Source organism: Lissotriton helveticus, chromosome 6 (genome assembly GCF_964261635.1).
Source record: "Lissotriton helveticus chromosome 6, aLisHel1.1, whole genome shotgun sequence".
NCBI classification, from domain to species: Eukaryota; Metazoa; Chordata; class Amphibia; order Caudata; family Salamandridae; genus Lissotriton; species Lissotriton helveticus.
The window spans coordinates 1842021042-1842039491 of record NC_136067.1 but is presented as its reverse complement, the minus strand read 5'-3'; the positions used below and the strand labels follow the sequence as shown (position 1 = coordinate 1842039491).

General features: G+C 48.5%; 1 protein-coding gene across 2 annotated transcripts in view; it reads right to left on the bottom strand.

Annotated features, from left to right (window-relative positions):
- Positions 1-18450, bottom strand: part of RPS6KC1 (ribosomal protein S6 kinase C1) — a 479581-nt gene that overhangs the window by 261590 nt on the left and 199541 nt on the right. For both annotated transcript variants that reach the window (XM_078649767.1, XM_078649766.1), the window contains exon 9: positions 12710-12802. In XM_078649767.1, the coding sequence (XP_078505893.1) occupies positions 12710-12802 (93 nt within the window). The remainder of the gene's footprint in view (positions 1-12709; positions 12803-18450) is intronic.

Sequence of the window (18450 nt, the reverse complement as noted above, 5' to 3'; positions counted from 1 at the left end):
GCCCTTATAAGAGCACCACTACTGTTGTCACTTATATAGACATATTACTATGTGAGGGATTGTATAAATGTGGGTAGACTGTGAATCTGCTACTCCTTATTTTTTATGTTTATAATATTTGTCCAACTATATGAAACAAAAAGCTTTTCTGAATGTCTGTGTACAGGAAACCTACTTTCTTAAACAAAAAAAAGTCAAGCTGATAACAAGAAATCACGATGGACATAATTGCTTGGGTGGATTTAGTATTACTTTGGTAATGTCCCCATTTCTACCCAGTATTCTATAACCCACCCCATGCACTGTGAAAAGGTGACCCTATTCTGACAAACGAATCTGTTTGTGTTATTTGTTAGTGTACCACATTAAGTTCTTACAAACCTTTATACTAACTTGTGTGCACACTACAGGTAAATTATCCGACTGCATATAGTAACCTAACAATCGGAATGTTATAGTTGGTGTATCTAAGCAGTTTACAGCTTCCATTCGCATCTCTGTATACCTTGCTTGTTTACAACTCAATGGTTGTACTGAACAAGTCTTGTTTGCCATAATAAAAACCAATAAAAACGATTAAAACTATGGTAACAAGAAGGCAGATAAAACTGAGAAAAAAACACAACATGAGGATACAATGTGCAGAGGCTGATCTTAAAAAAATATAACATGGGCTGCTTTGCTTAGAAACCCATGTGGAGGAATCCTCAACAATTCAAACGCGACTCACTGCTAAAAGAGCGGAGCTCACCTCCTTGCTGGAAAGACTGAGGTGCTTAAATTACAAGGCACACTCTGCCCGTACACACACCGCAGCGGATCGCACGGGCCACCTGCTCGCCTGGCTCGTCCGTCAGGATGACGCTTGATCGCCCATTGCCGCAATCCACTCGACGAGCGCCACTCTGGTGTACACCCTAGCCGAGATACTCCACGAATTCCCACATCACTACCAGACACTATACGAGTCTACAGTCATAGCCTCCCCGGCAGAAATACAGCGGCACCTTACAGCAGTCGGGCTCCCTCGCCTTATCCATGAGCAAAAGCTAGAACTGGATGAGCCGACATCCCCAGAAGAAATACATTCCGGTATCCGCACTCTGGCCACAGGAAAGACCCCTAGCCCGATGCGCTCCCAACAGAGTTTAACAAGGCCTATGCCACCCTCTTATTACCTCAGTTGCAAACGGTGTATGACGCCGCGCTCTCCGACTCCTGCCTCTCGGACTCGCAGCAGGAGGCGCTCTTGTTCTCTCTCCCTAAACCTGATAGGGACTCAACAGAACTAGGTTTGTATAGATTGCTGGCAATGCTTAACACCAATTACAAAATCTTAGCCAGCATTATTGCAGCTAGACTAGTACCCTTGGTCCCCTCACTCGTCCATCCGGATCAGAATGGCTTTGTGCCGGGCCGTAACACCTCTCTCGATATCCGGCGGTACTTCCGACTACAAGAGTACGCTCCCCAGGTCTGTCCTCGATTGGGCTGCCTGGTCCTTGACCTGGAAAAAGACTTTGACTCACTGGAGTGGCCCTACTTATTCTCGGTCCTCCGCCAGTACAGGTTTGAGGAACGGTTTAGTCAGCTTAGCCAGCTATTATACACGGACCCCCTTATTAATGTAAGCATAGGGCATCAAATATCTGAGCCTGTACCCATTGGCAGGGGCACCAGGCAGGGCTGTCCGCTTTCGCCTTTGTTACTTTCACTGGAGATGGAACCTATAGTGGCAGAACTGAGAAACGGAGGTGGAGACTAGGGAATTCGCCTGGGAGAAGGCTTACATGTCGTGTCTCTGTATGCAGATGACATGTGATTATACCTGAGGGATGCCTACAGTGTGCCGATCACGGTTGCAGAGATCTTACAGCGATTCGCCCGGCTGTCAGGGCTCAGGGTAAATTGGAGGTAGTCTTGCCTATATCCATTCAGTACTCGCATGCAGGACCCAGGACTTCTGGTCAACGGGGTACATATACAATGGCAACCAATGACCTTCCGGTATTTAGGAATCCGCGTCTACCACTCTGTAGAGGACATTCTAGACAGCACCCTTACCAGAGCAATAAGTCTATCAGATCACAGATAAAATTCTGGCGGACTCTCCAGCTGTCTGTCATGGGTCACATTACGTTTTTAGAAAATTAAAGTATTGGCCAGGATGTTATATTACTTTGCCCACTTGCCAGTACGCATCTGAGCGAAATCATTTCGAGAATCAGAACAGTGGACCAGAGAAGACTCTGGTCCATAATTTTCCTAGCGCCACCCTGTGTCACCCTCCGTTCCAGATAAACTGAAACAGAGGGCAACAAAGGGTGGCAACACAGGGTGGCGCTACGAAAATTGTATGCACCAGTAGAGTAGGGTGGGTGGCTGTTACCAACTTGGAGCTATATTACCTAGCCACCCAATTACAGTGGGTATCGAAGTGGCTGGCAGGTCTGTTGCTTGAAGACACGGAAACGCTACTACCGCATGGACGCCGGCAACATACATCATTTATTCTACCCCGTGCCTAGAGCGCCCATGACACAGCCTGGGTGGCTGGCTCTGGCCAATCGCTGTTACAGGTGCAGTCTGTATCTTACTCCGGGGGACGTCCACATACATGCAGGTGCTGCCCTTGCTTGGCACGCCGAGGGGAAGGGTGGCCACAACAGGAGCAGAACTGGTACCATGTCACGTGACAGGGATACAAGCGCTGGGTGATTTATTTGAGGATGGAGCGCTGCTGATGTACGAGGGATTATCCCAGGGTTCTGACATTCCCCCGGGCCAGTTGGTATTATACAACTCACTGATAGCCTCACTAACACGGGCCTGGGGAGGCCTAGACTACTAACGCCGGCCTCATCTAGTTGTACAATATCTGCATGTGAAGGGGACGGGTAGTCATATAATACACTGGTTAACTGAGCGCTACTAGCACACTTGAGGGATCCGCTCACCTCTCTGCGTGGCAAGTGGGAAGCAGACAGAGGGAGTCCCTGGGCAGACACAGAATGGGATAAGGTTTTGGAAAGTGCCACTCAAATTCCACGGAACGTAGGTTCCAACTTATACAGCACTACATCATCCATAGGGCGTATCTCTCCCCTGATCATTTAAATAGGTACTTCCAGTCGAGCTTCGCGGCTTGTACCTGATGCAGCCTAGACGGGCCGGCATCCTACATATGCTGTGGTCATGTTACGCTCCGCTACAATACTGGCGGGAAGTAACGTTCTGTCTGGTCACATGTAGAGAATGAACGGAACTGCACACTTGGGAGGAATGTGTACTGGGATTGTTTCCTAGATCCAAGAAACACAAAGTAATGTCCAGATTTCTGAACTTGGGGTTGATCACAGCTAAGCGTTTAATCACGCGCAGGTGGAAACACTGACTCCCTCACACCACAAGGCATGGAAACAGTCTCTGGTTTGGGCACAAGCGGAAAGTATAGCGCTAAATAGAGAAGACGCACTGGGCTTAGAAAATATCCTATTGCGAAACACTGGGATTCCATGCTGAGGGCCTTACAGATTATCACACACCCGGAGGTTGAAGACTCCGCAACCGGGGACACAGGGCAGGAGTAGAGATTGGTGCGCTCGGGCCTCTCGCAGGTGATCGTTTCGCATGTGAGTGGCTGGGTGGTGCTTCTCAGGGGGTAGCTGGGTGGTTAAAGGGGAGGTTGACACAGTAATGGGCTAAGAAAGGACTAGGCTACTTTGTTATGTTAACCCCTTGAGTGCTTGTGACGAGCTCAGCTTGTCATGAGGCACAGTGGAGCTGCACTCATGACGAGCTGAGCTCGTCATGGCCGTTGGAACGCATGCGGGGATAATTTCCCTGCTGTGCTGAACATTCCAAAACGGGTGTGGCTGTGACGAGCTTAGCTCGTCATGTGTGCAGCTCCACTGTGCCTCATGACCAGCTGAGCTCGTCACAAGCACAGCGGCGGGGGGGGGGGGGGGGGGGGAACACCCAGCAGTGAAGGGGTTAAGTTTGATTTGTTTAAGCATATAATATCTCTGGCATGTAACCATGCTGGTACTTTGGCACTAACCAAGTTGATCCAATCTACGGTCCACATGCTGCATATTTCCTATTGAGGGTCTAACCCAGGACTTACGAACCTGCAATATATGACAGCAACTCTACCATAGAAACGAGCCTCGCTAGGAATTAACCTGATGCACATTCATGTAAAATGTCTATATACTGATTATTGTTGATTCTCAGTACTGTCAATATCACTTTGTATATTCTTCTGCAGGAATTACGCTATCTCACAAAATGCCAATAAAGAGATACAAAAATAAAAGAGGTTACAATGTGCACACCTGACAACTAATGCTAGCACTCATTACTGCAATGCATGTTCATGAGGTTGGATTTCTTTACAACACCTAGTGAGCATAACAGAATAGGTGGACATTGTTTTCACCATCGTCACCCCTGGAGTAAACGCTACAAGTGTGAAAATATACATAAAAAGAACATAACTTGTCACCGTGTCTATACAAAAGCCTAAATAGATTACGTTTGAGCACCAGAGGAGACAACATATCGATCTATGTTACACATCAGGCAGTCGCCATGTTGTTTAACAGCCTAAAGGTTACTCAGACTTTCAGATTCATGGTCTATGAGTAGATGAGAATCATTGGTGGGCCAATTAGCAACAAAAACTTCGGAGTTACTCTTATTTTTATTGCAACGTTCTTGCTTTTTGGGAATTCACAAAGAATTCCAAGAGAACGTCTGGGAAGCTGCAAGAGTCAGAGCTTCTTAGAATTTTTTACAGGTGCAAAAATGTAAGCATTTGGAATAATAGTGAGTGTATATTCCTCTATGTGTAAATGCAACACGAGTATATGTACGCGTAATAACTATATTGTTTCTACACTGGGAAAATATGTCAGTGCAGACAAATCTCTTCTGCTACATTCCAACTGTCCCCTCCCCATCTCATCCAGATATTGAATTTACACTTGCCATTGACAATAATAAGTCTGTTACTATTGTCATTGAGGCTATTTGAATGAAACGGGATTGCATGTGTGTGGGTAGGAACTGCTTTCAGCGGGTGTTCCTACCACCACCCACCCAATGTGTGAGATTTACGCATACTTACGGCATAATATCTAGGTCATCATTCCGAGTGAAGCCTGTCAGCCACAAAGGTGCCAGTCAATGGAGTGAACAACATCATCAGGATTATACAATTGAGTATCACATCTGGAGACTTTGGTTACTGAAAGCACCAAAAACTCTGGCTGAAACAGTGGGCACAAGCATGTGGGTATTGGTGTGAAAACACAGATTCCCACACTTCCCACCTAGAGTTTTGGCCCCTCTCTCCCGATTTACTGATGCTCCAGGTAGGGCTTTAAGTTGGCCAGGTCCTGCCGGTGCTCAACACTGGCAGTTTTTAAAAACAGGTGCTGAGACAGATCCCTATCGGGCTCTCCATTTTTGCCCATGCCCTCCCCCTCAGGGTGATAAAAAAAAACTCTTAACTCTGCAGCAGTACCACACTCGACTGCTTTTGATGTACTTCAAAGAGACTCGTTTTAGTTATTTCACAGTCTCATCATTTCAGAACTGAAGCATTTTTTATAATATATACAACAAATGTATAGTTGTTTATTTTATGTAACTAACTAACAATGATAATGCAGAGGGAGGAGCTTAGCGCGCATCCAAGATGGTCGCGTGAGCACAGAGCTCCCGAGACCCTCGCCGCCACCCGCGTATATCCTGTCACTAATCCTGCCATAGATGACGGGTTATTGAAGATTTGACCCTGCTGACCTAAATGCTCTTTTCCAGATTTGATTTGGATGCCTGGAACCAGACTTACTCCGTTTGACAAGTTGACGGCCTACACCAGAGAACAGCCTGGGACTCTGGTTTCCGAGGTACCCGGGTGGTAATCGAACAACAACAAACAGTGGAGGTTGTCTTGTGCCCCCCGGGTACTTTCGGTTTCGTTTTTGAGCTCTCTGGGCTGAATCCAGTTTCCATCTCGCTTCAGTCTCCCGAGTTCTGCGTTTGGCTTGTACGCTGGCCCGCCATTCTTCGTGTTTTAGACTTTCCTGGAATTGACCTGAAGAGAAGCCATTCATACCAGGTCTCGAAGGGCCCTCAGGGGCATGTCGCACACTATGGCGGGCAAGCCTGAAAGCGATAAGCGGACGACCAAGGTCACGCACCGAGGGGGCGCCACTCAATCGAACATCATGGACCGATATACCCGTCCTAAAGGTTCCCCCAGTGGTGCGGGCAACACACCGGACGAGACCGGAGATGGTTCTGCGTCAACGGCGGAGCTGACCTTGCGAGACGTTATGGGCGCCATTGCGGGGATTAAGACCTCCATGGGCCAGCAGTATGAGACGCTGGCCTTGAAGTTGGACACGGTGGCGATCGACGTTAATTTGATCAGGACCGACCTGGCGAAGACCAATGAACGGGTCAAGTCTTTGGACATCAAGACCGCCAGTCTCACAACCGACGTGTCTGATCTTCAAACTGAGGTCCGTAGTCTACGCTCCACTAACGACTTGTTCGCCCGCCGGCTGGAAGACTCCGAGAGTCGTGCAAGACGCAATAATGTCCCATTATTGGGGTTCCGGAGAAGTCCTCTGAGATGACCACAGATCTCCTCGTGGAGGACCTGATACTGAACCATCTGGCTCCCAAAGGCCTCAGTAATTTTTTTGCAGTTGAGCGTGCTCACCGTGTTCCGGGTGGAGCTCATAAGCCAGGCACTCCGCCACGACCCATAATAGCTAGGATTTTTAACTTCAGGGACAGGGACGCCATTCTACAGGCATCACGAACTGCATGTCCCACGAAACTCGAGAATGCTACTATCAGCTTTTACCCCGACTTCACCCAAGCGGTTCAGAAGCAGAGAATGGAATTTATGGGGGTCAAGCGGAGGATGAGGGACATGGGTGTGAAGTATTCTATGCTTTTTCCTGCCCGACTTCGAGTCGAACACAACGAGCGAACACTTTTCTTTGATCGGCCTGAGGTCATCAGTGACTGGCTGGACACTTTACCAACGCGTCGCGATCGCCTGGATCATAAGGAGGGCACAGAAAGCGGCCTGCAGGAACAGGAGTGAGAGGTGGCAACCGGCACACAAAGTGAATGGACTTCGCGGCAGCGGTTTGATGACTTTCTATGTTAATACATATGTCCACTGAGTCCGGTGGTGGCGGGGGGGTACGGAACTCTTCCTCCTCCTGGGGTTTCCTTCTTTTTGTAGATTAGTTTCTTGTGAGGGCGACAGGCACACTGTAAGTTGGGGTGGTTCTTTGGACTAGTGCAGGGGTGCAGGGTGGGGGGATATGTTCGGGGAATTTTCTTGGGGGTGGGATGGGGGACTTTGTGTGGTTTTGTTGGGTTTAGAGGCAATGTTTTACGATTTACTTTGATTCTGATGTCTGCTTCGCTGGAAGGGGGAGTCGATCCTTATTGCTGGGATGGGGGGTAAGGGGCTGAGGGTTATCAGTTGGAATGTCAATGGCCGGAGGGGTAGAATCAAACGGGGTGTAGTGTCGCAGTTCCTGAAACGTTTTTCCCCCGATGTGGTGTTGTTACAGGAAACGCACTTGATTGGGAACACATGTCGTGCAATGAATCGCCGAGGGTATCGTTTGGTCGCCCACTCTGGATTCACCACTGGGTCGAGAGGGGCGGGGATCCTAGTCAGAAACTCCCTCCCCTTTGCGATAGACGTGACCACTCTAGACGATAGAGGTAGATATGCTGTCGTCACCGGCAGATGGGAGGGAAAGACGCTCTCCATACTCTCTGTCTATGTCCCGCCCGGCTTACAAACTATGACATTTGCGGACCTGGGGGAGATGGTACTGGGACTCCCAGAGGGTATTTTAATTGTGGGCAGAGGCTTTAACTCGGTGGTTTGTGGTAGGGAGGATCGTAGCCCCCCTAGAGACCTCGCGAGATCGCAGTCTTGGTTGAGTAACTTCTTGGAGACACTGGGTCTAGTAGATTGCTGGAGGTTAATGCACCCTGGACAGGTACAGTACACCTTTCATTCTGAAGCACATGGGAGCCTTGCCAGACTTTATTACATACTAGTGCCGGCGGCGCAGGCTGTCTCGGTGAGGGAGGTTAGACACTTGCCCAGGGGCATTTCCGATCACTCCCCAGTGTGGCTCTCCATTGATACTCAGTTTGGGGCGGAGGGTAGAGTGGCCCCGATTAATCCCTGGCACTTTCGTGATCCCAAAATCAGGGCGGGTATGGTCAGGTCCATTGATCAGTATTTTATTGAGAATGTGGGGTCGGTATCCTCCTCCGTTTCATTGTGGGAGGCCTTCAAGACTGTGGTCCGTGGTCAAGCCCTCTCTCTGATTGCTGATGCTAAGAAAAGGAAGAATGAGGAGGTAGAAAAATTGGAGGCTGAACTCAGTAACTTGGAGAGAGAGTTGGAGTCTGGAGCGACACAAGAGAAACGGCATGCTCTGCGGCTTAAACAGTCTGATTATCGTGCTCTGGTGACGGACGCGGCCAAGGCTATGAGCCGGCAGCAGCGGGGACGGCTGTATGATGTGGGGGATAAAGCGGGGAAGTTGATTGCCTGGCTGGATAAGAAAGAGAGGGCGAGCCGTGTTGTGCCTGTGGTAGAAAGTGCTGATGGAGTGCGAGTGATTGACCCAATGGAAATAGTGGAGAGTTTTGCGTGTTATTTTCAGAAGGTGTATGCACCAGTCTCAGACAGACCGGAGGAAGACTCGCATACGTTGCTTAGGGATATCGCCTTGCCCTGTCTGTCGGATTCGGACAAAGAGCACATGGAGTCGGAATTTTCCAATAATGAAGTGGCGCTCGCTATCCGCTCCATCCGCTCAGGTAAGGCCGTGGGCCCAAATGGTATTCCCATCGAGCTGTACAAGTTACGTCCGGACAAAATGGCGCCTTATCTCCGCGAGATGTTCCTGGAGTCGCGTGATGTTGGGTCACTCCCACGAGACCAGGGACTCGCGTCCATTGTTGTGATTCACAAAGAGGGTAAACCCCGGGATTTATGTGCCTCATATCGACCGATATCACTTTTAAATGCCAAACCCAAAATCTTGGCAAAATTATTGGCTAATCGCCTGATAAAGGTGATCGGCAACTTGATACACCCGGATCAGTCTGGATTTATCCCGCACCGCAACACAGCGCTCAACTTGCGTCATCCTCATGGTGTCCTGGCGAGGGCGGGGTCCATACGTGAGCCGGCCATCTTGGTGTCCTTGGATGCCACGATGGCCTTTGACACCGTGGAATGGCCGTATTTGTGGGCCGCCCTCGCGAAGTTCGGGTTCGGCCCTGGGTTTATCGGTTGGGTTCGACTTCTGTATGAGGAGCCGCTCGCCCAGGTTGTGGTTAATGGTAGGGTCTCGAGATCCTTTGTGCTCGGGAGGGGTACACGACAGGGATGCCCGTTATCTCCTTTGCTGTTCGCGCTCGCCCTGGAACCCCTGGCTGCTTGGCTACGGTGGGAACCGTCACTTAAGGGAATCAGGTGGACCCCTGACTTTGAGGACCGCCTATCATTATACGCTGACGATATTTTGCTGTACCTCACCTCCCCACAGAAATCGCTGGGAATGCTGTTTGATGTTCTCAGGTCTTTTGGTAGAAACTCCGGCTTGGTGATTAATTGGGCTAAATCTAGCGTTTATGCACTCACAGGTGATGTGCCCCCGCTACCGCGCACCTGCTCGATACAGATAACGCAGATCGGATTTAAATATTTAGGGCTTTTTATATCATTAGACCCCACGGTGCGTTATGAACGCAACCTGCTCCCCCCGCTGCTCCGGCATAAATCTGATGTAGCGGCCTGGAGTGGCCTGCCGTTGTCCCCGCTCGGAAGGGCTTCCCTTTTTAAGATGATGTCCCTGCCCCGATTTTTATACGCCCTTCAGAATACGCTCGATCTCGTACCAGGACGATACTTTCGCGAGGTAGAGAGTCTGCAGAGGCAAGTTTGGGGTGGGCGTCCTCGTATCGCCCTAGCAAAATTGATCCTGCCCTGGTACGATGGGGGCATCGCGTTGCCGGACATCAGGCGCTCCTATTGGGCATCTCAATTGAGTGCAATTAACCATGCCATGTATGGCCCAACACCAAACCCCACGTTTGAAATGGATAAATGGCAGTTACCAGGAGGGAATTATAACAGGGCTCTATATTCCAAATCGACCTGCAAGGTGCTGTCAGGGCCCACCGGGGTGGCCGTGCGGGTGTGGAGAAGTGCAAACGCAGCCATGGGATGGTCAGACAGATTGACCAGGGCGACCCCGCTCTATGCTGCGGAGAAACTGGGTAGCCTATGGACGACGAAGGGCTTTGAGAGATGGGACCTTATCGGTATCAGTACGGTGGGGGATTTATGGGTAAAGGACAGGATTAAGACCTTTGCGGAGCTGCAGTCAGAATATGCACTTAGTAATAGGGAGCTTTTTCGCTATATGAAGATCCGACATGCGCTTCACTCGGTCTTCCCGACCAGAACGGTCATTCCGGAATCCTCTTCCCTCGAAGATAGGGTGCTTGATGGCCATACTCCTGACAGCACCATTTCTCTAATATACAAAAAACTGATTAACGACCGAACGGATCTGCTCCTGCAGCTCCGTGGGGCGTGGACTGGCGATGGACTGGAATTGGACGATTAAGATTGGCAGGCAGCGGTGTCCTCTCCGAAAGAGGTCGCGATCCCGGCTCGTCTCCGACTGGTGCAACTGAAGATCTTACACCGTATCTATGTAACAGGTCCCCGTCTGATTCGTATGGGTCTTTCTGCGGATGGAGTGTGTAGGCGTGGCTGTGGTGCGCTGGGTACCTTCCTACATATTATATGGGAATGCCCGGTGGTGGCTCGGTTCTGGAATCGTGTGCATGTGATTATGGAAGAAGTCACGAGAGTTTCTTTGTTGCCTGAGGCCCGCCGTTGTCTGCTGAATATATGGGAGCCGAATGACTACACTGTGGCACAGACACAGTGGGCTACCCTTGGAAACACGGTGGCTAAAAGAGACATAGCACAGCTATGGGGGTCTCAGAGGGCGCCTACGGCTTCTGCATGGGAGGAAAATATGGACTGGTGCATGTTCAGGGAAAAAACGGTATATGTAGCACGTGGTAGACCCAAGAAGTGGGGTAGAGTCTGGAACCAATGGAATTCATATCGTGGGGAGATTTGTGCCCCCCCGTTTGTAGAGGTTCCGGTGATACCACAATCCCCATGACCTGACGTTCCTACATTATGCAGATTTTCGCATTACATGTCCGATTACCCAGTGCCCCCCCCCCTCCCACTCCTCCTCTCATCCTCATTATGGTATATCTGTTTAATATGACTCTCCCCCAGGAGACAGACGTACGCCGCATTGCCTCTCGTTTAGTTTGTTATTGTTGTTTTTGTGTTTCTGTCAATACTTAAAATAAGTAAGACCTTCACCTTTTCCTACGCCACTATTCTGCTCCTGTTGAAACGTAAAGTTGAATTGCTGCTGGGCCCCCGGGCTGTCGGCTGAAAGCTGTGTAAACCCACAATGCCAACTGTTTTTTATCGTTTTGGCGACGGCCGGCCCCTGTGGTTGTAGGCTCGCATGTGTAATACTGTGATTGGAATAAAGGTTTTAAAAAAAAAAAAAAAAACAATGATAATGCAGATGCCCTGGCTTGTTGTGGGCATAATGTTACTGGTTGTAGGCATAAAGTTACTTGTTGTGGGCATAATGTTTCTAGTTGTAGGCATGTTACTTGTTGTGGGCATAATGTTAATGGTTGTGGGCATAATGTTACTTGCTGCGGGCATAATGTTACTTTTTGTAGGCATGTTATTTGTTGTTTCATATATCTGGATGCAATCACAAAAACAGCAAAATACCAGTCGGGCGGCACACTATGCTAAGCACAGGTTTTAGCTTACCTGTTTTTCAGCCAAGCCCTTAATTACATCGGCCATGCCCGTTTGAGAGACCCGACCATGACCACCTCCCCCCCCCCCACCCCTCCCCCCCTCGCCCCGAGTTTATTCCTCCCACTTAAAGCCCTAGCTTCAGGTATGGGAACACCAGGGTGCGGTGGAATACCGCGCAGAAACCGGTCCATCATAGAAGGAAGCCACAAGTGTGCCTAAATCTATTTATGAATGCAAATTCACGTTCAGCGAATCATTAACGTGACCGAACATGCACGCGAAAATTGAGCTAACTGCCAAGGAAATAATACCTGTCTATCGGCTCAAATTAGCAACTCTGTCCAGGCTATATAAATCACAAAATACTGACCCCATAAAAAGTACCTAACCTGGAATCTGACATGCACATACAGCAGGCTATTTCCAAGCAAGCGCCCAGAGCTCGACCCCGTGTAGCTGGAAGTGTCATGACACAGACCCCCAGCGAGGAGGCGTACGCGAGGTGACCTTTAGCCGCTGGACGCCGGCGAGCACGCACCTTGCCCTTTGGCGTCAATAGATTTCGCCTGACCTTACATGAAGAGGGTACATAAAAGCTAGCTTCCTCCCGCTTTTGTTATTTTAAAGTGCAGATGCATCTGAGTCATTTTACCCTTTTGTTTCATATTCTAAGATCCGGGGCTTCAAAGACAACATGTCAGCGTGCAGTCGATTTATGAGTGAACTCTCCAAGAGCAGCCGAAGAATTACCTTGTCAATCACTCCGAGGACCCGGAAGGCCTTCAGCTCCTCGGCAGGGCTCCTTAGGTTCCAAGAGGGCCTTGAACTCACTGATCCTGGGGGCTAATGGAAGATATCAAAGATGAGACATCAATCAGAGCGGCACTTGAAGGAAGGCTGCCTGCTGCAGCACACGCCGGGCCCAAGGAAGCCAAATTTATCATAAATCACAGGCAGGAGATGAAAGCTCAAGTTGGCCTCAGAGATAAAGTTGCAAGTAAATAAATCAAGAGCACAGGAAAAACAATATATATATAATAGGGGACACAAAGCCACCAAGTTTAAGTGCTGTGCGAGGAGGTATTTAATTAGGAAGCAGCTCCAGTACAAATAACTTGGCTTCAATGACCTGCTCTTAAATTCGGCCATGATCTGTACCCTGGGTTTCGACTGGCCCTGAAAGGCAGGGTAGTAATTCAGAAAGTAAAAAACACACACTTCTCACTACTAAACAGCAATGCACAGGGCGGGCACATAAATATACACAAAATGCTAAGGTATCACATTAGCTTGATAAACCAGGCAACATTGGTAAAGGAAACAGGTGAAATACATTATTAAAGTCTCTGCAGTTACTGACTGTGCTGCTTCTATGCCCATGTTTCATGCAGCATCTCTGTTTTGGTGGGGTGCACAGACTTACTTTGATGCCCTCTACCCAGCAATGGCCTGGTATCCAAGAAAGGGTCACCACTTTTCTTCAGGTCTGCAAGCAAAGACATCCTTCCCTTTGGTAATTCGAGAAAGTAGGAGCCCCGAAGGAGACTCCAGCTCTGCCTCTCCCCTATCACTAAGCCCTGTCTGTCATTTGATCTGTGTTCGGTCTTCTCTATTTCCACTTTATGGTCCTCAGCCTCTATTTGGCATGTTCCTATGCTTTTTTTTTTTAAAGCAGTGAGAGATTCAGCAGGATTCACGTTCTCATGAGCAATCTAAAAAATTCCATCTCGCTGTGCTGGCCGTGGTGTGCCTCCTTGCCTGTCTGCTAGGAGTCCTAGTAGACAGGCAGAGCTTAATTTGTGAAAAAAGTGTCAGTCTGAAAGAAAAAAAAATCTTCTCCAGGAATTACCTGCTGCTGAGCATGGGGGGGCGGGGAGGGGGAGTCTATGGGGCAGGGAGGCAGGCCTTACCTTCCTCTCTTGTTGTACCGGATAGGTCCAGAGCAGTGCTTTAAATGGGCAAGTAGGATAAGTTACTTACCTGTAATCCTAGTTCTCTTCCAGGAGTATCCTTATCAAAGTCATAAGCACATGAATATTCCCGCCCATGCGCGGGGACCCCAGAAACATATAAAAACATATATGTAGAAACATATATGTAGCTCTAAAAATATATATATATATATATCACAATGCAGCCCTCCATAATGTAAAGGCTAAGCAATGTACGAATATCCTCTGCATATATATATATATATATATATATATATATATATATATATATATTACATCCCAATAAAGCAGGGAGAAAGAAAACACATTTGAAAACTGCTTTAATACATCATAGAAGTCACACTCCTCCAAAGAGGAATGAAAAACATTGCCAGCCTATAGGCTGCATTGTAGAAACAATAGTGTAGAAAGCAGAAAAGTGAACCCACAGAATTACACAGAATAAAACTGGCACCGTGCCTTTAAGGCAGCCACGACCCCTAGCTTCCCATCAAGCCTCAGGGGTGACAGTTAGGTCAGTTGTTCTTTGCGGAGACCCAAAGGCCAGTGCACAAAGAGATGACATTCACCTTGATCACTTGTCCGGGGAGGTGGGTGGGTTTTGCTTATGACTTTGATGAGCATACCCCTGGAAGAGAACTAGGATTAAAGGTAAGTAACTTATACTTCTCTTCCAGGGGATCCTCATCAATAGTCATAAGCACCTGAATCGAGTAGCAAGCCCATTCTCTCTTCCTGTGGGCAAGTGACAAGTACAAAATAGAGTAGACATTGTTAAAAAACATCAATGACTCCAATCAGGCAAGCATTTGAACAGATTCCTCAAGGAGGCTTGGCCTACTTGGTTATCCGCTCTGGAGTCAGAATCAAGACAGTAATGTCTAGTAAACGTGTGTACCGGCTTCCAAGTTGCAGCCTTGCAAATCTCAGCCATCGGCACATTGTGTAAGAAAGCTATAGTAGCTGCCTTTCCGCTAGTAGAGTGAGCTTTAGGGGAAACCAACAGAGGCTTGTTCGCTAATTGATAAGCCAATCTAATGCAGGACACTATCCACCTCGAAATGGATCGTTTGGAGGCTGGAAATCCTGTCCTAACAGAGCCATAGTTTACAAACAATTGATCAAACTTTCTAACTGATTTTGTTCCCTCCAAATAGAATTTGAGAACCCTCTTGAGGTCTAGCAAATGAAGAGACCTTTCTGCTGGTGTAGCCGGATTTGGAAAAAAAGAGGGGAGATAAATTGTCTGGTTGACATGGAAGTCAGACACTACTTTTGGTAAGAAAGAAGGGCGAGTTCTCAAAACCACCCTATTGTGATGGAAGACCGTATACGGTTCCTTAGAGCACAGTGCCTGATTTCACTCACTCTGCATGCTGATGTTATAGCCACCAGAAAATCCACTTTCCATGTTAGGTGCTGTAACGTGGCTTTATGAATGGGTTCGAAAGAAGGACCCATCAATTTGGACAAAACCAGATTCAACTCCCAAGAAGGAGAAGGAGGACGGACAGGGGGATAAACCTTCTTTAACCCCTGAAGGAAATCCTTGACCACCTGAAGTTGTAAGAAAGAAAGTTGGTTAGGTGACTTTCTATAGGCCATAATGGCCGCCAAATGAACCTTTATAGAAGTGTACTTTAAACCAGATTTGGCTAAATAAAGCAGATACGGCAAGATTACCTCCCTCTTGCCCGCTAGTCGGACTCCAACAATTACGTACACACCATAAGTAAAATCTTTTCCATTTAGAGGAGTAAGAGCTCCTTGTGGACGGCCTCCTTGACTCCCTCAAAATGTCCATACAGTCCAGAGGGAGATTTAAATATCCGTACTGCAGGACCTCAGGAGCCATGCTGCCATGCTCAGTGAGGGAAGACTGGGGTGCAGAATTTTCCCATCCATTTTGGTCAGAAGGTCCGGCCTGCATGGGAGCTTCCTGTGCGGACAGATCGAGAGTTGCACTAGGCCCGGATACCACCATTGGCGAGGCCAGTCCGGTGCTATCAGGATCATCTCCATCCTGGATCGGATGATCTTGGTCACCACCTTCAGGATGAGAGGAAGGGGCGGAAAGGCGTATGCAAACGTCCCGAAACAGTCTATCAAAAGAGCATTCCTTCTCGTTCCTGGTCGGTAAAATCTGGACGAGAAGGCGTGGCATTTTCTGTTTAGATCATCTGCACAGAGGTCGATGGATGGCTGACCCCATTGATGAAAACTGTCTGCCACCACCTCGTCGTTGAGCACCCAGTCTTCTTGTTCTTCAAAGCGCCAACTGACAGCATCTGCCCACACGTTTTGTTCTCCGGGCAGATGCACTGCTGTGATCAAGAGGTTCCTGGCTAGAAGTCAGTGCCCGATCGCTTGAGATTCCAGCGACAGCGGGCGAGAGTGCGTTCCTCCTTGTTTGTTTAAGTAATACACGGTGGTTGTATTGTCCGTTTGTATCAGTATGGATTTGGACTGAATCGATGGCTGGAAAGCCTTGAGGGCTAAATGAACTGCAGCTCTAAGATGTTTATATGAAAGGTCTGCTCCATGTTCAACCATCTGCCCCGAGTCTGCAGTTGACCCGGGTGCGCCCCCCCCCCCCCCCCCCCCCATCCCTGAATAGAAGCATCTGTGATCAGGGATTGTTTCGGGAGAGGTTTATGGAACGGGACTCCCACCAGGAGATTCTTTGGCTGAGTCCACCAGAGAATGGATCTCCTCGCTGACTGAGAGAGGAGTATTCGGTATTTCCAATGCCCTGAGGATTGGTCCAATTTGTCCTCCAGATCCTGCTGCAACGGTCTCATCCTCAATCTGGAATTGGGTATGAGAAAAATGCAAGAGGCCATCGATCCCAGTAGAGATGCCACTTGCCTCATTGATGGTTGATGTACTTGGAGGATGATATTGCACTTGTTTCTCATCGATAACAGTCTCTCCTCCGAAGGAAACTCTTTTCCTAGGCCGGAGTCCAGTGTGGCGCCCAGACAGTGGAGCGTTTGAGTGGGCTGATGGGCTGATTTCTCCATGTTCACGTGAAGACCCAGGTGGTGTAGCAGATCTAGGCAGATGAAATAGTGGCTCTGCACCATGTGAGGAGATGATCCTTTCAACAGCCAGTCGTCCAGGTATGGATACACAAACAGGCCTTGGCGATGTAATGCTGCGGCCACCACTGCAATGCATTTCGTGAATACCCTTGGCGCAGATTTGAGGCCGAACGGCAAGACTCTGAACTGGTAATGTTTTGCGCCTACCATGAATCTCAGGAACTTGCGATGGCGTGGAGCAATTGGAATGTGGAAGTACGCATCATGGAGATCTCCCGAACACATCCAATCCATTTCTGTAGATGTGGATATATTTGATTGAGCACCAACATGCAAAACTTCTCCTTTCGGATGATTTGTTTAGAGATCGGTGATCTAGGCTAGGTCTGAACTTGTGCGTTTGGTCTTTTTTCGGTAAAAGGAAATATCTGGAGTAAACTCCTTTTCCCCTTTGAGCAGGAGGGACCTCTTCTATGGCTAGTTTCTTTAGAAGGGTCGACACTTCTTGACGTAGCAAATTCAGGTGGTGAGGACGTGATCTTACTGGAGGAATGTCTCTTGGAGGTGCGGAGAAATGTAGCGCATACCCATTGCGCAGTATATTTAGCACCCACTGATCATTGGTGATGTTGCGCCACTCTGAAAAGCAGCCTCTGCCTCTAGAGGAAAGACGGCCTTGGTACTGCGACTTAGATTGTTGCTTCTGCGACCATTGAGGGGTTTGAACCCTATGTTGGTAGTTCTTACGATTATAAGGCCTGAAGCGACACCAGAACTCCTTTTTCTTCTCTAGGCCAACAGCCTTCAGTGTATCCAATTCGGCCTTCATTTTGGCCATCTCCTTGTAAGTATGTGATCCAAAAAGGGAGTTACCAGAGAACAGAAGTTTTAAAATACGAAGCTGAGCCTCTGGTTTCAAAGCTATTATGCGCAGCTCAGATGACCTCCTTGCGCATATTCCGTGTGCATATGAATGCACAGCCAGAGACGGTCCATCGGCTGCTGTGCTGATCACTTGGTTGGCTACCAGAGCCCCATCCTGGAGAATCTCTGCGAAATCTTGTCGATCCTCCTTTGGCAGCTTCTCCTTAAAGCGCTCCAATGAATCCCATAAGGATCTGTCATATCGGCCCAGTAGGGCCGCAGCACTAGAAACCTTCAAAGAAGATGCTGCTGAGCCGCATGCTTTTCTCCCCCAACAGTCCTGAGCTCTACTCTCCTTGTCTGGAGGAACCGAGGAAGTAGAAGCAACAGCATGCATTTTCTTTGCTACTGTAATGATAATCGAATCCGGTGGAGGATCCGATTTCAGAAATAAAGGATCCGATGCAGCCGGTTTCTACTTTTTCTGGATCCTAGCTGGAGCTGCTTTGGTCGAGGATGGGGTGAGAAAAACATCCATCACTGGCTGAAGGAGACCGGGAACTAGTGGGAGCAAAGGTTTAGCCGCAGACCGCTGATGGAGGTCTAAAAAATTATAGATGTAGAAGCTTGA